At 43.1% G+C, this 22,979-nt stretch overlaps 2 protein-coding genes across 5 annotated transcripts; both read left to right on the top strand.

Annotated features, from left to right (window-relative positions):
* Positions 1-1,725: 1,725 nt before the first annotated feature.
* Positions 1,726-11,596, top strand: plin3 (perilipin 3). Of its 2 annotated transcripts, none has more exons than XM_042217170.1 (8): positions 1,726-1,871; positions 6,415-6,502; positions 6,723-6,918; positions 7,239-7,321; positions 7,759-7,990; positions 8,703-9,052; positions 10,017-10,232; positions 10,967-11,596. In XM_042217170.1, the coding sequence occupies exons 2-8, from the start codon at positions 6,434-6,436 to the stop codon at positions 11,102-11,104; spliced, it is 1,284 nt and encodes a 427-aa protein (XP_042073104.1). In that variant the 5' UTR covers positions 1,726-1,871; positions 6,415-6,433; the 3' UTR covers positions 11,105-11,596. The 2 variants fall into 2 exon arrangements, with proteins under 2 accessions (XP_042073104.1, XP_005932542.1); XM_005932480.3 differs by having other exon boundaries at positions 10,014-10,232.
* Positions 11,597-11,966: 370 nt separating this feature from the next.
* Positions 11,967-20,321, top strand: zgc:77486 (uncharacterized protein LOC405808 homolog). Of its 3 annotated transcripts, none has more exons than XM_042217181.1 (6): positions 11,967-13,398; positions 13,541-13,740; positions 14,125-14,236; positions 15,101-15,228; positions 15,654-15,761; positions 16,927-20,321. In XM_042217181.1, exons 2-6 carry the CDS (start codon positions 13,581-13,583, stop codon positions 17,073-17,075), a joined length of 657 nt encoding a protein of 218 aa, XP_042073115.1. In that variant the 5' UTR covers positions 11,967-13,398; positions 13,541-13,580; the 3' UTR covers positions 17,076-20,321. The 3 variants fall into 3 exon arrangements, with proteins under 3 accessions (XP_042073115.1, XP_042073112.1, XP_005932544.1); XM_005932482.3 differs by having other exon boundaries at positions 11,968-12,129; XM_042217178.1 differs by having other exon boundaries at positions 11,967-13,740.
* Positions 20,322-22,979: the final 2,658 nt, after the last annotated feature.

The following is a 22,979-nucleotide window of genomic DNA, read 5'->3' as shown; positions in this document are numbered from 1 at the left end:
TGCCCTCAACAACAGTCCCAGTTTCTCACATGGCCCCTTGGGAAAATGAATTTTTGTCACCCTTTTTCCAGATCCACCCTGAGCCTTAGGAAACACACTGAAGGGGAAGCTCTCATGGAGCTCCCTCACTCTCCCCTGACTTAAAGATCAGTGAAAATCTTCAGGCAGATCTTAGCTCTTAAACATACTGATCCAAGACAGCCCAAATATATTTCAGAAAGATTTATAGTGTAAGTTCTGCTCAGATTACAAATGAAAGCCTTTATGTGTAGACTATGAATGCATCACATTGTGAATGAGTTTACTTCAGTGGCTGAGCGAATAAAACCAGTAACTGTTCCCTTCGGTCACCAATTTATAAGCAGTCATACAACACATGATCAGAGAGAGTTTAGTATATTTAGCAAAACTGGGATAAAAAGTCCATGCAAGCATCAACTGAGAAATAAAGGGACCATTGTGGTGCCAAAAAATGATTGATATTTCCAAAAACGATCACCTGTATTTAAACTGTTATAGATAAATTTCAAACTTATACCAGATATAGCTCTCATGAGTCATTTTAAACGTTTTTATCATAAAGTAGAAGTTAAGCATAACTTTTATATAGCCTTTATTTATCCAGGTCTGTTTTTTTTTTCATGAAAGATCTGCTCAAGAGGGCAGCAGCAGATATTGTAACTAAAATATAAGATTCAATTTTATTTATCCAGCGCCAAATCACAACAACAGTCACCTCAAGGTGTTTTATATTATTGTAGGGTAGACCCTATACCGTTACAAAGAAAAAAAAAGTCACCGGGCCACTGAGCAAATGCCCAGTATCCCCGATGGCCAGTCCAGCTATGGTCGTGCCATCAGTTAACCCTTCGTGCCTAGGGTTGCCGACCACCGCTCTACAATAATACATACAGAGAAAAACCCAACAATCATTTGACCCCATATGAGCAAGCACTTTGGCGAAAGTGGGAAGGAAAAACTCTTTTAACAGGAAGAAACCTCCGGCAGAACCAGGCTAAGGGAGGGGCGGTCATCTGTCACGACCAGTTGGGATGAGAGAAGGAAGACAGGATAAAAGACATGCCGTGGAAGAGAGCCAGAGATTGATAACAAGTATGATTCAGTGCAGAGCGGTCTATTAACACATAGTGAGTGATAAAGGTGACTGAAGAAGAAATACTCAGGGCATCATGGGAATCCCCGAGCAGCCTGCACCCATTGCAGCATAAGGGAGAATTTGGGGTCACCTGATCCAGCCCTAACTATATGCTGTAGCGAAAAGGAAAGTTTGAAACCTAATCTTAAAAGCAGAGATAGTGTCTGTCTTAGCAGCCTCGCTTCTGTCAGTCTGCCCCAGGGCAGCTGTGGCTACAACTGTAGCTTGCCTCCACCAGTGTGTGAATGTGACAGTGAATGAATAATGGAATTGTAAAGCGCTTTGGGTGCCAGCGCTATATAAATCCAATCCATTATTATTATTATTATTATTATTATTATTATTATTATTATTATTATTATTATTATGAAAGGAGTCTTTTTATTTTATTTTATACTTAAACAGTTTATAAACCCCGCTGACCACTGCTCGTTTATCCGTGTAAGCACATCTGTGACACAGAAAAGTCACAGAAATGTTGGAAAGTTCTGGCGCAACACCGTGAGCCCGCGGGGCCTGCAGTGACGGGCACTTCCGTGCTGTGATTTAATTGGCTGAAAGTTTGTAAGCCAGTCTTAGGCTCCGCCTTCCTCCCCTGTGTTGAAGAGTATCGCAGCAGTGCACTATAAAGGCTCTGAGGCGGGGTGGACCGGGTCACTGACCGGAAGTAACACAGCAGGTCATCACAAGACTGAACCGGCAGGCTCCCAGGCAGGTGAGTGGCTCATCCCACAGGTGTGTTCCGTCCTGACAGCAGTCGTAGAGCCATGTTTTTAAGCTGTTTAACCAACTAACTCGTGTGGGTTGCCCAGCTGAGCTTTAGCCTTCGGTCTTACTTCCAGTTAAAGCTGCGGAAACAGCTTTTCTTTTAAAGAGAACCCCATGAAGACGAAAAGCTAAGGCACAGATCGGGAGACTGATTCGGAGAAGCCGTTTGTTTGGTGCTGTGTTAAGTAACGAGTCATAGTTCCCCACATGGGTGAAAGTTCACCGAGCAGAAAGGGGAAGCAATGAAAGACGGACCTGATTAGCTCTGCTGGGAATCATCGTCATGCTGCTCAGAGCCTTTGCTTAAACTAATATTGTGCACTCGGTTACCTAAATCTTTCTTAGCTTCAGAGCCTTTCAAAATCAGGCAATCTGTTGTTGTGAGATTTCATCTCCGGTTGTGGCCTCAGTGTGTGGGCATGTGCTCTGAGTAGTTCAGACAGGTAGTGACTTTTCCCACTCGGATTCATTTTTCAGTGGATATTTTCGGTGGATGGTTTCACAAGATAAAAGCCAGAGCTCAGTAGACCACATTATGTTTCACTTCTTTTAAATCGTCGGGTAACCCCATCAAATAAATCCAGGGACCATTGCAGGGCTCTGACTGCTTTCCAGCCCATGCAAAATAACATTACACATCTGTGTGTCTTTTTTTTAGGTGAAACTAAAGCATAGAAAACACTAACCCTTTCAAGATTTCCCTTTAACCTACATAAGATAACATAAGTGTCTCAGTAGTTTCCGATAAAGCGAAGTCACCTTTGATATCCAGACTGAGTTTTAGCTCTGGCTAATACACAGTAGTTTCCCCATTCCTCTGATGTGGCCCAACACTGCAAGGATGTCACACACAAAGCAGTAGGAAGAGGCTTGATAGGATTTTAATGGCCACTTTACTGGATTCAGTTGTCAGTGAGATGATCATTTTGAGAAGTCTAAAGCAGCCGGTTGTGTTGCATAAAAGCCTTCTTCATAACTTGTACTGTTATCGCAGGTTCATCTCGCACTTGATATCAGGGTGCACAGTGTCAGACTTTGCTTTGTAATAAAACTGGTGAAGATCTCATCAACTGCCACTCAGGGGGGAAAAAAAAAACGGCGTTGCTCAACCAAGCTGTTGCAATAATGTGTAATTCTGAGTCACGCACAGGCCAGAAAGATCTCTTCTGGATTGCCAGAGCTCACGAAAAACAAAAGTTAAATGATTTTATTCACACTGACATCCAAAATGTGTGAAATGATTGAATAGTAGCTCTATAAAAATGTCAGTCGTGGCTGAGGCTGTTGGATTTGAGGCTCGTCTCTTGCTGATCGCCTCCTTCTGTCAGGTCGATGAAGCCGACCTGAGCACTGACTTCAGGTTGCCGCTGGTTGGCTGCACACCTCAGGATGCTGCTGGCTGTTTCTCCAGCAGGAAGATCTCAGGACTCGTGCTTCTCCCATTCATCTGCTTCTGTTGTGTACATCAGGTCATGCATGTCAGACGCTTGTTAACAGCATCCCAGTTAATACAGGTGGAGTCCATTTATGTCTGTATGCCATCTGGCAGAACGCAAGCAGATGCCATCCACATGTTGCAGGCACCAAAGGGAGAAGGGACGGATTTTGCTGCAGATGTTTCTTTCAAACTGGCTAACGGGCCTCTTTCCTCTTTCCTTCTCTTGCTTGTATCTCTTTGTTGTCTTAACTATATGCTTAAGATACAAAGACAGGTATGTGCGTGTGCGTGCATATGCACAAAGACAGGTGTGTGTGCATGCATGTGCGCTAATTACCAGACTGAATATCCCCTCGTTGTTCAATGTGATGAGTCTGCCTACTCTGAGGTTTTCCGAGCTCAGGAGGTGTCCTTTGGGGGGAGTGACTACCCACCTAAGAAAATTTGGTCAGAGTACAGTGAAGCTAATGAGATTGTATTACCTCATTAAATAAAACTCAATGCATTTTCTTTAACTTGTAAAGAATATTATTTCTATATGAGACCCTAATTTAAAAATGCAGTACCGTGCAAAAGTCTTGAGCCACCCCCAATTTCTTAAAAAACTAATAATATTTCAAGAAAGTCTGGCTTTTGGAAACAAAGGTTTTCTTTTTCACTTTATTTCCTTTCCTATTCAGTTCTTGTATCTCACTGTTGAATCTTTTTTGTTTGTTTAGCCACGTAACGTGACCTATGACACATTTGTCCACACATAACAGAAGACTTGGAAACAGGACAAACTTTAAATGGTCTCTTCAGGCACTTTGTTACCAACAGCTTGTCCCAAAAAGACATCATTTGGTCCTCTTTTCTTTGGATAATTGGAGATAATGTATCGGAATTTCAGGAGCAGGACCACGCCTCCAAACGCGCTCCGTCCGGTTGTCATCTATATAGGTTCCCCCAGTTCTGCAAGCTGTTCATTCTCGTTTACGTGCCCCACCCTCCCTCCCTCCTTGTTCTCAATTATTTAACTTCTTCATTTCTATTTAGTGCATGGGGATCTGCCAGGCCCGGGAGCCACCGCCAGTCCCCTTTGAGGCCTTCCCCAAACCGCAGCTCAATTCATGTCAAAGCATTCACTTTTACCTACTAAAACGCTGTCAAACCTAAAATGAGGATGTGGGCCCAGCTAGTGAAAGGAAGGATAAATGAATCGAGATTCCCAAAGAGCTGTTAGGTGAAAACTTGGCATCTTGGTATGGTATGTTTACCTAAGAAGTGTGAGGTCTTTAAAAAACAAAAACAAACTATCTACAGCAGACTAACCATATCTGAAAGTCATGTCATTAATAAACAGGACAAAAAAATTCAGCAAAGACCAGACGGATGATTTGGACCTTCAGCCGATCTATTGTTCACTGACACCTCATCAGAAAATGTCTCGGTGGAAGGGCGGCTGTCAGGAAGCCTTTCTTGATGAAGGGAAACTGGGAGGAAAGGCTGAAGTTTATTCAGCACATCTGGGTAGAAAAACACACAGTGGAACAGTCAGTCATGGATCGGCCTCCCCAGAGCCTGGGCCTCAGCATTATTGAAGCGGTGTGAAGAGAACAAAAGGCAGAAACACCCAAAGAAGAGCTTTTGAATGTCCTTCAAGAAGCCTGGAGAACTATTCCTGAAGAGCCTCACAGAGAGCTGCTCAGAGTTCAGACTGAGCTGAAGGATAAAGCTGTGTACACCAAATGTTTCATATACTGTTCCATGTATATTTGCACGAGTTAACACATAATTTTTTTTGTATTATTATTATTTTTTTATGGTGCTTCTGATACAGGTTTTTATAAATCCTAATTCCCACTCCTAGAAGAGACACGGCAGGCTGGCTAGGGTTGAAACGACCTGCAGTGAAACAGAATAAATTGCTGATTAATTTTACAGCGTTGCATGGCCCAGTTAAGTATTACATTTGATCTTCATTTAAGACACTTTTTCATTGTATTCATGTAATATGGTAGTTTTTCACTTGAGTAATTATTTTGGCCTAGTTCTCATTTAAAGAAATATTTGACACCAGCGCAGCACTGCTCGCCGTTTCCCGTTAGATTAATAATATCAGATGTCGTCCATTCTGCCTGCAAGCCGCCACGAGAGCTCGTGAACACTCAGTGCCCTGCGGGACCGCGGTTCCTGCCATTAGTTCTGATTTTCCTCGGACTCTCATCCATAATTTGAAATTATCAGAACTTTCATAACCACAGAGTTCTCTCGCATGATTTATCATCCCTGTTTTCTTTTTATGTTGTCGTCACATTTCCTTCGTTTTGAATGCGAGTGCAAGAAAAATGTGGGGATCCGTGTTCTGTCAGGGAGCTGTGCTCGCACTTAGAAGTCCAAGAATTGAATTAAAGGAATAAGCCCCAGATGGTTTTTGTTTCACTCTTTTTAGTAACAACAGGGACTTGCGATGTGTCGTCCAGCCATTTGTACTTTCTTTATTTCTAATACACTTCAAAGCATAAATCATTCTTGGGAGTTTTCCTTTGATGCTGCTGCTGCCGCCAGTGATGTTAGTCATGTTACCCTAACTGCTGTGAAGAGCTGTTAAAATGTCAGGCTTTTATTCTTGCAGTCTTGAATCAGATTTTGGCTCAAATCTTTCCTTCAAACACAGATAATCATGGAAGAAGATCTTAAAAATCATAAGTTCAGTGATTGCGTATGCATAATGCTTACGCCTCGACTTAACAAACACCTGTCTCATTAATTCTTGCTTCATACACAGCTTTGTTTTAATGATGCTGGAAGTTGACAAGAAAATACTCACTTCCAAATGTATCAGTTTTTAATGTAGTTTCATCTGTGTTGCATCATAGTGTTGACAAATGAATTTGGCGTGGCTGAGCTGCCTTTCCGCATGCATTAAACTGACAGGACAAAGATTGCTGCGAGATAAAGTATACCAGCTATTTAAACACAGAGTATCATAGAGAAAGCCGTTATTTCATCATGCACAGTGGGCAATGTGAGGCGAGTCTCTGTTTCTGACACTCTGTATTCCACGACACAGATTGAATCCAGCAGTCACAATGGCAGACAGCGGGAAGACTAATGAGAGTGCAGCTCCGGCAGCAGAACCAGCTAATGGAGAGCAGCAGGTGAGGGGCACTGTGACCTGAAATGATCCCTAATACATAACACGAGTCTACTGTGAACTCATTTGACACTTGATATTTCCCCGTTTTGATCATCTACTCTTGGAAATTAATAATTATTCCTTATTGATTACTAATACAGACCTGAAAAGAGCTGAACTATACTGTACTGTGAGACAGGATTGTGCTTTCAATAACGGCGACGGTTCTATTTTTGTCCTAGACTGTTGTTTCACGAGTGAGCAACTTGCCCTTGGTCAGTTCGGCGTGCGAGGTGGTTTCAAACGCCTACAGTACCACCAAAGACAGCGTTCCCCTACTGAAGGGAGTGATGGATGCAGCCGAGAGCGGGGTCCGGACTCTGGGTGCAGCTGCCACCGCAGGGACCAAACCTCTCTTGAACATGATCGAGCCACAACGTAGGTTCCCATCTCTGCAAATCCGATGTAACGTATGATAATCGCACAAAGATGCACCTCAAACAGATATTTCATGCTGGTTGCGCATTAAAGGTGAGAAGCTGAAGTCAAATCCATTGCTGCCTCAGGGATAGAATGCAATAGAATCATAAGACTGTTTCTTTTATTGTCATGAGAATAAACTTTCCAAATTTTATCGTGTTGTAATTTGAATCTCTGACACTCATCCAGTTCTAGCTGTACTGTAAACCTGACACGATGCCTGTTTTTTACGGAGTGGTATTACTCTCACTGATTCTCGCGTTGTGCACTTGTTGCAGTTGCCTCTGCAAACGAGTACGCTTTGAAAGGATTGGATAAGATGGAAGAAAAGTTGCCTATTCTTCACCAACCAGCAGACAAGGTCAGAATGTTTTAATGTAGCATCAAAAAAAAACCTAACCATATTGTGCTTAAATGGTGTCATAAAAATCCAAAATGATAGACTTGATAAAGAAAACAGCTCTCTGGCCTCCATGTGCTTGTTTTCTTTGTGTTGGTGCATTCTGGATGATTTTGACAATGCAGAAAACGCAAAATGCTTCACTGATCATTGCAGATTTACCTCTTTTCCACTAACGTGTTGTCACTGCTGGCACTAATGCAAACTGAGTAGTGGCAGCATTTTACAGCAGCATGAGCACAGTTTATCAGCTAGCATTAATGATAAACACTGGGGTAATTTCAGAGGAAGAAAGTCGTGGCAGAATTTTATTTATTTATTATAGTTGGCGCCAAATCGAGCTCCGGCACCACGTTGGTTTTCAAAAGAAGGTAATTATCTTATCTCGACTTCCTCAGGTGGTGTCAGACACAGTGGGAATGGTGTACCAGTCTGTGGCAGGGGCCAAAGAAGCCGTGGTGGGGGCTGTGATGGGTGGCGTCGAGCTGACCCGGGCAGCAGTCAGCGGAGGAATCAACACAGTCATGGGCACCAGGATGGGCCAGATGGTTAGCAGTGGGATGGGCCTGGCCCTCAGCCGATCCGAGGACTGGGTCGACCAGAACCTACCGCTCACTGAGAGGGAGCTGGGTCAGTAGCTGTGCTAATCACTTCATCGAAAACACTGGGTGGTAATGAACCCGTTTGCCTGTTGTTGAATTATATGAATGTGTCTTGACAGATAAAGGTTTAAAAAATGAATAATTGAGATCATCCCAAAAAATAAGTCATAAAAGCAGGATGAGGTAATCTGGTGAAATGGGGGGGGTGGTCATCATGACTGTTGAATTCGACCACCGTGTCTGAACACGTGGATGGTTGGTGCTATTCATAGAGAGGCAGGGCATTCCAGTGAACTTCCCTTCTGTTAACTTGGCCCAAAAAGTACCTGCAATTTCCAGCACTCGCAGCTTTGACACCTGCTACTGTGATGTCATGTTATCATGACAACCTGCCATACTCCACTGTGGAAGCTGTGAAAGAGCCCCGTCTCTGATTATGGCTATGTGGCACAATTGCAAGTGTGGCAGCAGCACAGTTGAAGTTGTTCCTTTAACCATCAAAGTGGCTTTTAATGAAAGCACAGTGATGCAGCGTTATGTCCTTTTGCTTGCACAGAACTGATCAGAGGCTCTGTAGTGGCTCTTAGCAGCAAAGCTTCAAACAGATGGAGGGGAAAAGTGTTTCCATCAGTCATGACATACCCAACACCCTGTGCAATGAAGATGCTACATATTTTAACAGTCTATTTCTGTTAGTAATGTCAGGGTCACACATCTGATTTAGCACTCGCCTCTTTCAGCTGCTGTGGCTGAACCTGCCAGCAGCGAGGTAGCTACCTCTTCAGACAACCCCAGCTACTTTGTCCGGTTGGGGAAACTCTCCACTAAGGTACAGGAACGAGCTCTTCAGCACTCTTTGGATCGGGCACGTCACTACCGGGACGCAGCCTATGGTACGGTGGCTCAGATTACCATCACTCTGGACCTGCTAGAAAGCGCCCGCGCCAGTCTCGGTTCAGCAGGTAACCAGATAGGAGGAGCCTCTGAGAAACTCCTGCAGCGCTGGACCGAGTGGAAGCAGAAGCACGGAGGACATGATGGGCAGACGGAGTCTGAGTCAGAGCCAGACGGGACCAAAAATGAGTCTGAGGTCAGGACCGAAAGTCTTTGAAACAGATTATTCAGCTGTGTTTTACAGATATATTTCATAGTAGCATTTTTACTTTGACCTCCTAAGACCCGAACTCTTTCATGTCATGCATTTTTAATTTCTTTGCTATTTGGGCTGATTGGAACCTGATGAAGGTTAAAAACAAAGAATTACCTGATTTATTGATATTTTTTTAACCTGATTTTTGTTTCTTAGAAAATGAGATCCACATATGAGAACATTTGTTTAAAATTTTGATAGCACAGTGGCAGTGTAATGCCCATTTAAGTGGAAATCAGGCCCTTGTAGAGCAAAATTTAGTATTGTGGTCTAGACAACTCAAAATGTGATGTCCACATTTGACCTCTGACCTCTCCTTCAAGGTAAATGGACTGATTTTTGAAGGTTGAAGTGATAATGTATAATGTGTAGAGCCACCTTATGACCTCCTCAAGGTCATAAGGTCAAATTTTCGTGTCTTTTGTTTCAAACGGCTTAATTCTTGCCTTTTGTTTGTCCTGGCAACATTTACATTTCACATCTGCCTGTCTGTCAAGTTGATCACAGAATGTGTGTGTTAAAGACATTATTGTCAAAAGGAAGGGAATGAGCTGCCTAGTTAATTAGAAATGTATTATATGATATAATCTCTATGAATAATGTCCAGTTACTTGCAGATCAATCCACGATCTGCTCCTAGATAATGTTTGTCTTTACTGCACTAAAAACTTGTTGAAGTACATTTAAAAAGGACAAAGAAACAATATTAATATATCCCCTTAAATAAATGCTGCCCAGAGAGTGAGCTTGCTTGGCATAGGTTCACACTCTGAGGGCTTTTTATTTACTTTCCACCGTCATTTCCTTCTGTGTCATTGTTGTGCTGTTTACATTTGGACTGTCCCGTTATCTTAGCTTTACATTTTATTCATTTGGTTTTTGTTTCCACTTACGTTCACAGCAGCTTGAAAGGCAGACCCTCTCTATGGTGCGTGGTCTGAGCGACCAGCTGCGGTCGGCATGTGCCAGCGTGGTTTCAAGTGCTAAAGGTCTGCCGAGCACAGTCCAGGACCAGCTGACCGCGGCTCGACAGTCTGCCGACGAGCTGTATTCCTCTCTGAGGAACACGAGCACCATCACACCGGTCCTCCTCGATCGGAGCCGTCATCAGCTGAACAAAGTACGCATCATGCTTTACTGTCTTTACTGCTCCAGCTGTGCAGCTGCTTAATTAAATGTAGCTCATAGCTCGAGTTTTTAGTTTCACCCACAGCGCCACCACTCTCCACGTTAGTTCTTGTGTAATGTCACTGGAAAGTCCCATGCACTGCTGACGCTACGACATTCAAGTGTATGTTATACACTTACCAACCACTTTATTAGGTACATCTTGCTACTGCTGTGTTGAACCCTTTTTTTTTTTTTTTTTGTTTGTTTGTACAAGGCCTAATTACTGGTATTTGAGTTACTGTTGCTTTCATGTGAGCTCAACACAGTCTGGCAGCAAGGTCTGGTTATTTTCCTGTGACGTCACCAGGCATTTTTATCTGGAGAACTGCTGTCTTACACATTGGATAATATTATTAATTTATTTGTTGGACCATTCTTAATCCTGGATATGGTCGTGTAGGGAAAAGCCCAACAGATCAGCAGTTTCTAATCATCTTTCTTTCCCATTCTGATGCTCCATCTGAACCTCAGCAGGTCGTCTTGACCACATCGAAATGCAGAGAGTTGCTTCCATGTAATTGGCTGATTAGCTATTTGCATTAACAATCGGCTAATAAAGTGGCTAGTCAGTGCAACTAATTTGTTTTCAATCTGTGATGGTGCTCAGTATTATTTCAGATCATTTATCCTCTTATTAACTGTACATTTTTATTAAAACTGTACTGTTGTGTGTGTCCATTCCAGGTTCAGAAGTCTGTGGATGGTGTCATGGACTATCTACTGCACAACACGCCGCTCAACTGGCTGGTGGGACCGTTCGCTCCTCAGATCACTGAGCATGCAGAGGGCGACGTGGCAGAGAAGGCCGGACCAAACGAGTAGACGCGAAGACTTCCTGTGCTCCTCTGAGATGATTCAAAGTGGTGTTAGGGGACTATTTCTAGATGTTGATGGACCAGCTCAAAATGGGTGCCATAATATTCATGAAAAACTGTCATCATCATAATTCTATCAGTTTTTGACACTACATTTATCATGCAGAAGTTAAAATCTAAAATGTGGCCTTAGGAAATTATTGTTTTGCACTTTATTATTTATGGTAGATTTGTTGGGTTTTTTTTTGTTGTGTTTTGTTAATCTCTGAAAGATTAATCTGTGTCTTTAAACATTTGTTTGGAAGGAATTCAAAACCTTCCCAAAACAAAGTAAAATCTAGTGGCGTATAGGAAAAATAATATAGAAAAGACATGAGGACATCTTGAATCAGATGCATTTAATTTGTTTTCGAATTTTACCTTCAGTATTCTCCTTCTGGAAAGAGTTAATTGTCATTAAACTGATATGTAAATAAATTTCTAACACTGCAGAATCATGTATGAGCGAGTGACTCTTTATTTATGTTTGGAAACAGCCTCACACACAGGTTAGAAACAGGAGATGGGTGTCAAACAGAAAAATGAGGATAAAAATAAGTCTAGAGAGATTATTTGTTTTGTGAAGAAGAAATGATTGATTTCCCTGTTTCATCACAAAAATTGAAGTCTTTGTGGATGTGGAACTCAAGAAGCAGCATTAGATCAATAACATAAAACAAATTAACTGTAAGATTAAAACGCCTAAAAAAGGCCAAAGTCAGGGATCGTGTCCACAGAGGGACTGGGGCCGAACGATGCTGTTCTGACCTTGTGTGTGTGATGATCAGCTGTGGTGGTGGTGGAGGTGGTGTAGGTGTAGTTTGCTGTGCTGGCCCGTCGCTCTGAGGGCTGACATTGGCGGTGACGTCATGGTCGTTGTTTCGAATGTCGGGAGCTAGCGCTGGGTAGGAGGCCGCGCGCTCTGCTGGGGACACAGCTCACTCAAATCTGAACCCCTCCGTCGTCGACAGCCGCCGATTAACTACGTTTCAGGTAATGTCTTCATTCCCGACTGATTCGGCAGATTCCCGGGATGTGGTACCGGTCATAAACCCAGCCGGGACGCTGTTGGGAGGCGCTCTAGTTTTTGGGTTGGCTGACTGCGTTAGCAACTCTGCTAACAGATAGCCCGCTAACACTAGCGTTTATTCGATTGAAAAGCCGCGATCTGCGTATAGTTCGTCACCAAGGACGCTGTAGCATTTAACTTTCGTATTTTTCACGATGACACAGGGCCACCGGTCGAGTTTCGTCCTTCCTTTTACACCTGTATGCAGTGTCAGACAGACCAAACGTCCAGCGAGGCTGTTTGCTAATGTTTGCTGTGAGCTATTCAAGCACAGGACGCCAATTGTTTTCTTGTGCGGACAAACTCGGACTGGGAACAGCCAGCTGGAAGTTGTTCGGCTAAACTGCACGAAGCGCAGTTTTAACGTTAGCCAGCGCGTCGGTATTTAGGGTTTTGTACTGACGGGGTTTTTGTTTTATTCTTGTTGTCTTTTTCACAACTTTCTCCATGACCAAAAACGTCTTGTGCGGCGGAAGAAAGCGCGAAACAGCTGAGTTAGCGCATGTTTCACACACCGTCATTTACCTTCTAGGGTGTGTGTGTGCGGCTCTTTGGACCCTTTGTTTCCGTCACAGCTCTCCGTGTTTGTTCAAACTAATCCCACAGCTTCCTACTTTTAAAACTCGTGCTTGCTTTGATGTTGTAAGAGGTGCAGTACATTCGGCGATCCGTTTCACTGGTATTTCTATTGCTGCTACGTTTTTGTGTTTTCTAATAATTTTGAAGCATAGTTTATTTATTAGTATTTTCAGTGTGCCAAAGTCCAGGCCTGATTTTGCAGTAATCGTGGACTTTGGCCTTCAGAAGTTGGGGTTGGTCTTAATTTTGGTTTATGAAGTTTAGAAAACTGCGACAGACCTTCATTACAGCTGCAAGTAGTGGACCATAACCTTTAATTCACAAAGACCTCTTTTCCACTTGTCCAGTGCCTAATCTAGAGCTGGTTCAATGCATTCCAGAAAAATGGGGGGGGGGAGGGATGACTACTTTCTGTGCCAGAAAAGTGTGAACCAGCTCAGCGCTGCAAATTTACTGGTTGTAAAAGTTGGAAGGGGCTTTAGCTAGAAAGTAACAGTATTTGCCAAATAAGCCCCAGGATTTGTCTGCTGTGATTGTCTTTTTTCTTTAAGCTATGTAACGATCAGTCCTCAAGCCTTTCAGAGCTGGACTGGCTCTGTGTCGGTGCAAAAGAGGTAAAAGAAGTCATGATGTGCTCAAACTCTACTCTCATGCTGCAATGCCAATCTCCAAGCTCTTTTAGCTCCAACCTAAAAGCTTTGTAATCAAACAGGGACTGCTAATTATTCTCACTAACTTCTGCAACCCCATTTTCAGGATTATCCTCTCCCATCCCCCTTACCCCCTCTGTCAGAGCATGGCTCAGGAGACCAATCAGACGCAGGTGCCAATGCTTTGCACTATGGGATGCGGTTTCTATGGTAACCCCCGCACCAACGGCATGTGCTCGGTCTGCTACAAGGAACACCTGCAGAGACAACAGGGAGGGGGGCGGTCCAGCCCCCCTGGAGAGAAAGGTAGGAAGATGGGAGAGACATGACCTATAAAAAGCAGGGGTCTGCTGGATAAGGGTGTACCAGGTGAATAAGTCAGGAGCTTTTAAATGGGAGTCACTCAAAAAGTGCACTGGAAATAGGGAGCCGAACTAGCTAAAAGGGGCTGGAGAACAGAGGTAGCATTAGCTGCCTACACTGTGGCATCAGAAAGCAAGAGAGTTACATTGCCATCTGTTGTTGTACATTAACTCAAAGTGCATCTGATCATGGTAAACAAATACATGTAGGGAATGTCAAGACGCTTAGAAGCAAGTGGAAAGTCATCCATGTGTGAGGCAACAACAGATTTTTGTGACTGATCTGACTGTCCTCCCCCCTCCCCGACACACACATGCGTGCACACAGCTGCTACTTCACCAGCGGGATCACCAGGATCAGCCGGTACAACTGTGGAGAGCACAACCTCAGAGCCCAGTACAGAGGTGGCAGGAACCCCACCTGAGGAACAAACAACCAGGTATGCTGAGTTACGCGTAGAAAAGCGCCGAGAGCCGTGTTGTTTCATTGAGTCATTGTGAATCAGTGTTTTAGATGTGATTCATCAAGGAAAAATATACTCCGTGTTGGCTCTTTGACTAGTCCAGTCAGTTCATGCTAGTACCGCAGCTTGCCTCTGCAGAAGGCAAAGCGGGTAAGCAGTTGTGTGCATATTTATTTATGAAAACAAAACCTTCTATCACCATGGTGCAGTCATTTTCTGGGTGAAAACATTTTTACCTTACCCTGACGACCCTAACCTTCTAGTAAGAACTTTTCAGCTATTTCAGTTTGCACGTCGACATTGACAGGTGAGGTTGTGATGAGCTTCTGATGATTATCAAAAGCCAAATTAAGTGTACGATGGGCTGTGTTGTCATTGATACTGGAAAAAATTAGCTAGAGGATGGTGTAGTTTAAAACTTAGCTTGAGGCCCTGTTCTGAAAAACTGCAGCGTAATGCTGAATAATTTTTTGCTGGCCAAGTTCTTTTTCTGCTATTCGGCGTTTTGAAGGGCCTCTTTTATAATTTGCTTTAACTTTACCATTGGGCTAACCTTTTTAAATGTTAAAAATGGATTTAATTCATTGTGAGGAAAGTGCGATAGGTAAGAAAAGTTCTGCGAGGCTCTTGAAATTGCTAAAAATGGTTTTATATTGCAGCGTGTGCACTGGATCTGTTTCCTCCCAAAGGGAACAAAACCAAAGCAAAGAGAGTACCAAGATAAATTTAATCATTTCAATTCTTTTTTGTTTTTTTTGTTTTTGTTTTTGTTGTGTGTTTTTTCAGTATTTTTATTTAATCTAAACTGAAATTTGCTGACTTGATTTGATGCCCTGTTAGTCCCAGCTCCACCAGCCCAGTAACTCAACAGATGACAGCTATGAGCATCTCCCAGGATTCAGGAGCTGTGGATTCTGATCGAGCAGAAGCCGAGGAGGGTGAAGAGGAGGGTACTTCAAACAGCACAGGTAAACATCGTAGAAAGCAGTAGTTCATTCCCTACCCACCGTCCACACGGTCGGCCCTACTCAAAGCAGAGGAGTACACTATTAAGAACTGCTGCGTGAATAAACAATGGGACACACTCGCCACCGTGTTCCGGGAGCGTGCCTGAAGTGATAAACACAATATGCTCTGTGATGACTCCATTGGTCTTCCCGTTTTATTTCATTTTGCCTTCTGCTTTGTGGCATGTTCTGTGTTACAGTCAAATAACTGTGTAAGGAAATCGTGTTTTTACGTGTTTAAAATAATATTTTATAAAGCTTAAGTTACGGCCTCTGACCCGGCTAGCATATTTGATTGGTTGAAGTTAACTGTGTTGTCTTTTGTACATGTGCATAAATAAACATACAGCTGTTTTACATACGGTTGCTTTGTTTTTCCCCACCAGAGCCAGTTGGGGAAGCTGCGCAGGCTTCGTCTGATGGCGACCAGACTCCTGATAAAAACAAGAAAAAGAATCGCTGCTTTTCTTGCCGGAAGAAAGTAGGACTTACTGGTAAGTGAGGGAAGAATTTCACTCAAGTTTCCTATCTGTTTATCCTGTGTTTTATGAGTCGGCAGGGGTTCCTCACCCCTAATAAGACATTGATTTGGCACACGGATGTATGTGGTGCAATGTCAAAGACATCTTTAATATTCTTCGTCTGCAGAGCTTTTGGAGCTAAACCTGTTTTTAAAGGACAATAATGACAGCTGCACACAAATGATTCATATGTGCATTTATTCTGTGATGATTGCTTATGTACAGCGAGCGGCATTCTGCACTTAAGTGATACATTTCACAGTGTGCAGCTCGGTCCTTTTTTTTTTTTTTGCTTCATAGGAGACTCTGAGACTTAATAGCAATGATTATATATCAGCTTAATTGAGACCACATCCTGAGTTAGCATGTAAAAATGGGCAACATCATCAAGGCTCAGTCAAACTGAATTTAATGTTTAAACCCTTACACAGGGCAGTGTAAGAATAAGTCTGTAAAATAATCGGGATGTAGTAGGACTGGGTGATGCATTTCTTTGTTTTTTTAATATAGCCTCAGTCTCCCTCTGCACCTCGAGCTGACTCTGTTTTCCTGCAGCTTGGAGAGAGACACAGGGCTGTTCCCAACAATGAAAAATAACTCTTTAGTTTACGGATAGACAGCATGAAAACTGAGTTTTCATAATGTGTGTGTGTAACCAAAGCTTATTAACTTTTGGAAATGGTACGCTAAAAAGAAGTCGGTGAATTTTACCTCACAGAAGTTGGAAGATCTGAACCAAGTCATGTGGTGAGATTTACCGACCTAACAAGGCAGCAGTCAAGGAACAATTGCCGTATTTTTTTTTTTTAAGGTCAAATGAATGTTTTTGTCAGTGGTGTCTTAGTAGTCTGGTCTGATGGCAGGTAATGCATCTAGTATGCTGTGTATATAAACCCAAACATATGTGGGTTTTACTGCTGGCCCTATCTACTGCAGCACATAGTTTCCTTGCTGCTCTGTCCTCTTGTCTGCTCTAACACACTGATTTGGGGTCAGCACCCGAGAAATGAAACAATCCCAAATTGAAGAAAACAGCCATTCTGCCCCAAAACGAGATGTGAGTTTTGGTCTCTGGTGTCCAGATACATGTGATATCTATAATAAAGCGTCCAAGTTTAATTGCTTCTTTTTCCTCAAGGTTTTGACTGTCGCTGTGGCAACCTGTTCTGCGCCATCCATCGTTACTCCGACAAACACGACTGTCCCTATGATTACCGGAGCGCAGCCGCTGCCCAGTTACGCAAGGAGAACCCCATCGTAGTGGCTGAGAAGATTCAGAAGTTATGAGGACTGAGAGCAAAAAAGAAGTTTCTGACTTTGTGAATTTGAACAATGGCGACTTGGATGAAAACACCTGATATCGTGGCTTCATTTGTTCATGGTAGTGTAAAGCGGGCGGGGTGGGGGTGGTGCGGTCGCAGCCACAGTCCAGACACTTCCCTTACTAGCATCTCCCTCTCTCTCCACTTGTGGCTGCAGCGCGCGCGTGTGTTTGTATGAAAGTGTGTGTGTGCGTGCACATTTGCTTGAGAGCTGGGGAGAGAGCCATGAGGGCTTGGTGGACATTTGTTTTGCCGTGGGAAGGGCAGGAATTTGATTTTTACCCCTTTTGTTTTTTTTGTTGTTGTTGTTTTTCCACTTAGCGGGATCGTGTGAGTGTATTTTTTATACAATCCCTGTAGGTAGCTGAAATGAACGAGGATAAGCTGTTAAGGAATGTGTCAATCGGGATAATGACAGAAACACATTTAGGGGGTCTAGTGACTCATGTATCAGCAAGACCTTTAAGGGCTTTGGAATATAGTATTTTATCCCAGACTGAAAAATGATGTCAACTACTTGTCAAATTGGCAACTCCTTTACTCTGTGGGCGACCACATGTAGTACTCCAAAGTCTGAGTTTTCCACATGCGTCTCTCTTTGATATGTAGGCTTGTATGGATACCGGGTGCATGAACAGTCATTGGAAGGGGAAAGCCGGGGAGGGAAACAAACGACCTTGACTTAACTGTGTGATTGAATTTTTTTTTTTCTTCTTTATTTTAATGAGCGTATGACATCAGAAGATCTATATTAATATATTGTAGTTAGCTTGAATTGTGTGATTGCATTCTATTTATTTTTTATTGTTTGGTTGGTCTGTGCTGGAGGATTGGCAGCATGTGTCCGCGAATCTTTAACGATTTGCTCTTAACTTTTTCTTCGATTATATTTAAGTAATTCCATCCTGATTATGTAACCAGTGAAGAAGAAAATGCGCGCCCGAGCTCTGACGTGACGGAGCGGAGCCCGGCCGAGCCGCTCGGAGGGAGCGAGTGCAGTAGGATGTCAGTGATTAAGGCTTTGGGTATGAAGCACAACGACGTATGTCCGCTGCAGAGCACAAGCTACGGTGCCATGCCCGCTCAGTTTTGTTCAGCATTCGGGTCACTTGCAGTTTATATCCGAGCTGTATCGCAGCCTTGCTGATGAAATTGCCTTGTCGAGTTGCTGAGATTTTCTTCTTCGGTAAGGCGACGCGCTCGCCTCGAATGACCTTTTATGTTCTTCGGAGCCTGTATGAAGCTCCACGTTTCTCCTACCACCAGCAGACCACTGACACATGCTGAATGAAAACTGACCCGGGTCGCAGTTGCTCTCATAGACGATGGCGTACGTTCTGCTCAGCGTTGCAGTGCCGCAGAGTTGCGTGCTGTGCTTTTACAGTGTGCTCAGACTGCTTCTAGCTAGCTTCTTCTAGGAAGATCAGTCCCACGTGCATGTGTGCAGTCAAACACGCGTTGCTGTTTTGTGACCGCGTAGTTTGAAATGAAGCTGGAATGTTTAAAAAGCCGCACAGCAGTAGCACAATGCATGGCCGGAACCGTAAGGTTCCCGTTAACAGGACTCTGTTTTTTTTTTTTTCCTCAAATGTAAATACCATACAGCTCCTCTTCTTATAGTATAACCTCAATGTAGATTTTTGCCAGGTAATAAAGGTGGGGAATTAAGGCAACAAATAGTACTCTCTGTATTAAAGTGCTTTTCATAATTATCCAAAAAAATGTGCTACAACTAGCACTGATGTTTTCCCCATCTTGTTTCCTCATTAATTTTTCAGGTTTTTACGTGTAATGTTCAAATTGTTTAATAACCACTAGTATCCCCTGCAGGCCACGTGGTTTCTATTTTACCATACTAGCTACACTCTTAACCAGCCCCCCCTCCTCCCTCCCGAGCTATATTAACGTTGCTGAATAACAGAGTATCTCAGTCAGAGCTTTTATCCTGTTACTGATTTGTAGCAATAGCGATATTACTGAAAGTTTAAAGGGCCCCAAGCAAGAAATAGAGGGTTCATCTTTTCATTATTAAAAGCTTTCCCTGTAAATGTTGCTTGATGCGGTTCATTATATATTAATGAAAGCTGGAGAAAAGTTGCATTTGAATTTTCAGGGAATGCAATTTAAAAATAATCCACCGCAAAAGGCGAAAGAGAGGAATCACACTCCTCCGTGTGTCGGCTTAGTTCTGCCTCTTCTGATTGAAAAAGAGCCTTCGTCGAGTCTTTGCGTTAATGGCGGACGTGATGACTTGGCATGCCGACGGCGAGACGTTTTGCCGTGGATGAGTTGAGCCCGCAGTGACGGTGATTTAACTTCTTCCACCGTCACACCTACAGTGTAAATTTCAAATTGAGAAGGTGTTAACTGTGATATTCAGGGGGACGAGTGGTTGGTGCTGCTCTGCAGTTCGTTGTGTTTTAGACACAGAATTCTCAGACTTGGTTGATGATTATAAAACATCGTTGCATACGGTAAGCTCGGTTTTCCTTTACAGATTAATTGTCTCTTCATGGGAGAATTTTCCTGTGATGATTGTTCAGTTATGTAAATCATGGGGGGTTGCATGGTTTACGCTCGTTTTCTATTGACTGCTCATATCAGTGCTCCAAACGTTTCAGCATGTTTTTCCTGATAAATGTGAGCAGTTTGAATGTAAACCACCACAAGTCACACGATAAGTCGTGTTGCCGTCAGACTGACTGTCCGTTGGCCGACGATGGTTGTCTTTATGTGATTTGAGACATTTGAATCATTCAAATCTTTTGACTGTTTGACTTGCCACCAGCAATTAGGGCTACGTGACCTGAGTAACTGAGATATTATCAGTGCATATACTTGTGTTTTGTTTGGGTTTTTTTTTCCCCCTTTTTTGTTGCATTGATTATTGTTTGATGTTCTCACACTTTTCATAATCAGTGTCTTCATCATGCAAGGGTTTTGATTGAGAATAATAAACTTGTGAGTTAGGATGAATTTTCTTCAGCTTCACTGCAGGAATAAAGACATATTATTCTGTCTTTCAAGATGAGCTTTAGGGACTTGAGATGAAATCTACGATGTTCACAGAGGTGTAGTTGCCGTCCCTTGGCACTCCAGTCCCCCAGAAACACCACCAGATATCTTTTTATTTTATTTTTTCTTTTAAGAGTTAGGATTGTATGATGTGTAAGAGTAAGTATAAACAATAAAATCACAAAGTTTATTTTAATTTACACTTGTCGTTTGTATTTATTTGTCTTAATGTATGCTAAATAAATACTCATTTTAAATCCAAGCTCCTTGCACTCTGCTTTAGAAGAAAACCTCAGTATTTTACTGTGATACAAGCTGCATGTGGAGATGTGGAAATATACGCGTTTTTACAGCTAATGTAGTTGTGCTGTTATCACCACAGCGGGAAAAGCGTATTTAACTGTTATGAATGACTTTTCTATGATTTTTCACATTTTTGTAAAGCCATCAAGTGGGCCAGTTCGTAGCCTTTGGAGGTCTTGTTCTGATCTTTCTGCAGTTTGACAGCCCTGCCCTAAGACATAGGGGCGCCACAGGTCAATAAAGGTTATCACCTTTATCCATACTACTTTCAGATCTCCCAGAATGCTTCTGTCTATAGAACAAGGGCTTACTTTGAGTATAAACATGCCTCTGCACTCATAAAATCATTCCCAGGTCAACACGTACAACACCAAAACACAGAATGAGGAAATATCTTTTGAAGGAATGACTCAAAGGGGCGGAATGACAGGAATGACACCGGGGGCGGTCGCGGCTCAAAGAGTTGGCAGTTCGTCTTGTAACCGGAAGGTTGCCAGTTCGAGCCCCGGCTCGGTCGTTGTGTCCTTGGGCAAGACACTTCACCTACCGCCTACTGGTGATGGCCAGAGGGGCCGATGGCCGATATCCATTATTATTATTATTATTATTATTATCAAAGCCTTTCTCTAGCACATGGAGACCACGTTAATTTTTTCATTTATTCTGTTATCTGTCTGAATAATATCAGTTTGATATAGGATATTCCTGTGTTATTATGTATAATTAAGCCCGTTTATTTACATGTATAAGATATCCATCCTACTTCCATCATGATTTAGTCATTAAAGTTAACAATTACAAGTTACATTCTAGGCAGTAGCTTTGTTGTTTGATGTCATCCAGTGTTTAATAAAGGGCAAAAAAAAAAGTTAGACCTCCTCTCGGGGCCCTGTGGGTTTGTACTGATGTGCCTAATGGACCTTAAGATAAGATAACTCTTTATTGTCATTGCACAGTCGTACATAGTACAATAGTCCAATGAAATTGGAAAACTGTCCTACGTCGACACTACATATAACACAACATGACCCGATACGACACATCACAACGCAACACAAACAACACAACACAGTATAATAACTTAGTAATAAAAATAAGAATAAGTGTATTTGTATTACATACTGTTATTATTGCACCTTGTTATAAATATAAATATTATTATTGTTACTGTTTTTACCATTGTTACCTCCCCCCCAAAAAAAGTCCAGGTAGGTAGCCAGTCAGGTCAGCTATTTGCATTGATTAGGGCTATTGCCCTGTTGTAAAAGCTGTCCTTGAGTCTATTTGTTCGGGACCTCAGCAGCCTGAACCTCCTGCCAGACGGCAGCAGCTTAAACACCCGGTGTCCTGGGTGTGTACCGTCCCGTAGGATGCTGCGTGCCCTCTTGAGACAGCGAGTGCTGTACAGGTCCTTCAGGGAGGGAAGAGGATATCCAATGATTTTTTTGGGCCATATTGATGACCCTCTGGAGTGCCTTTCTGTGTGAAACTGGAGACCTTTTCCACACACTCGCCATTGATGCTGACAGGCTACAGCTCAGACTTCCTCCTTCTGAAGTCAACTACCAGTTCTTTTGTCTCGGTGGTATTGAGGTCCAGGTTGTTATCTACACACCAATCTGACAGCCTCTGAACTTCAGCTCTGTACGACGTCTCATCTCCCCCTGAGATGAGCCCCACCACGGTGGTATCATCTGCAAACTTGATGACTGTGTTGTCTGGGTGGGTACTAGCACAGTCATGTGTGTACAGAGTGTACAGTAGGGGACTCAGTACACAGCCTTGTGGAGAGCCGGTGTTAAGGCTGAGGGCTGAGGAAAGATGAGGCCCCACTCTAACTCTCTGTACACGGTTTGAGAGGAAGTCTCTGATCCAGCTGCAGGTGGTAGAAGGAAGTCCGATTTCCAGCATTTTAACTATTAGTCTGTCCGGGAGTATCGTATTGAAAGCAGAGCTAAAGTCAACAAAGAGCAGCCTGGCGTAACGGCCCTGCACTTCCAGGTGAGAGATGGTGGTGTGGAGCGTTGTAGCAATGGCATCTTCAGTTGATCTGTTAGCTCTGTATGCGAACTGGAGCGGGTCGAGTGTGGGTGGCAGGCAGGACATGATGTGACGTTGGACCAGTTTCTCGAAGCACTTCATTATAACAGGTGTTAGAGCAACTGGTCGGTAGTCATTGAAGCTCCATCATGGGCCTCTGATGGATTCATTTCTAATCCTGTCCATCCTGCTCACTCACAGAGAAGATCTCAGTATCTTCAGCTCAGCCCCCAATTTTTGTCTCCAAACCACATGACAGCAAGTCTCACTGCCATCTTATAAATCTTCCCTTTGGCTCTTGCTGCTATCCTCCCCTCATAAATCACCCCGACACTTGTCAGTTCCAGTGCAAAGGTGAATCTCTCAAAATCTGTGCAAAAATAACTGAGGTAAAGGTGTGGGTATGCAGGGCTGTTTTAACAAGGCTATGGATATTTATGTAGGATGGCCTACATAGCAGGTTGTAAAGCTGACATTTCTCTTGAATAGATGGTAAAGGTGGCTCCTGAGC

This window comes from Haplochromis burtoni, unplaced genomic scaffold (assembly GCF_018398535.1).
Source record: "Haplochromis burtoni strain Fernald_Lab_line unplaced genomic scaffold, NCSU_Asbu1 Contig_13, whole genome shotgun sequence".
NCBI lineage: Eukaryota > Metazoa > Chordata > Actinopteri > Cichliformes > Cichlidae > Haplochromis > Haplochromis burtoni.
Note: the sequence above shows the minus strand (reverse complement) of the source record. Positions and strands in the feature narration are given on the sequence as shown.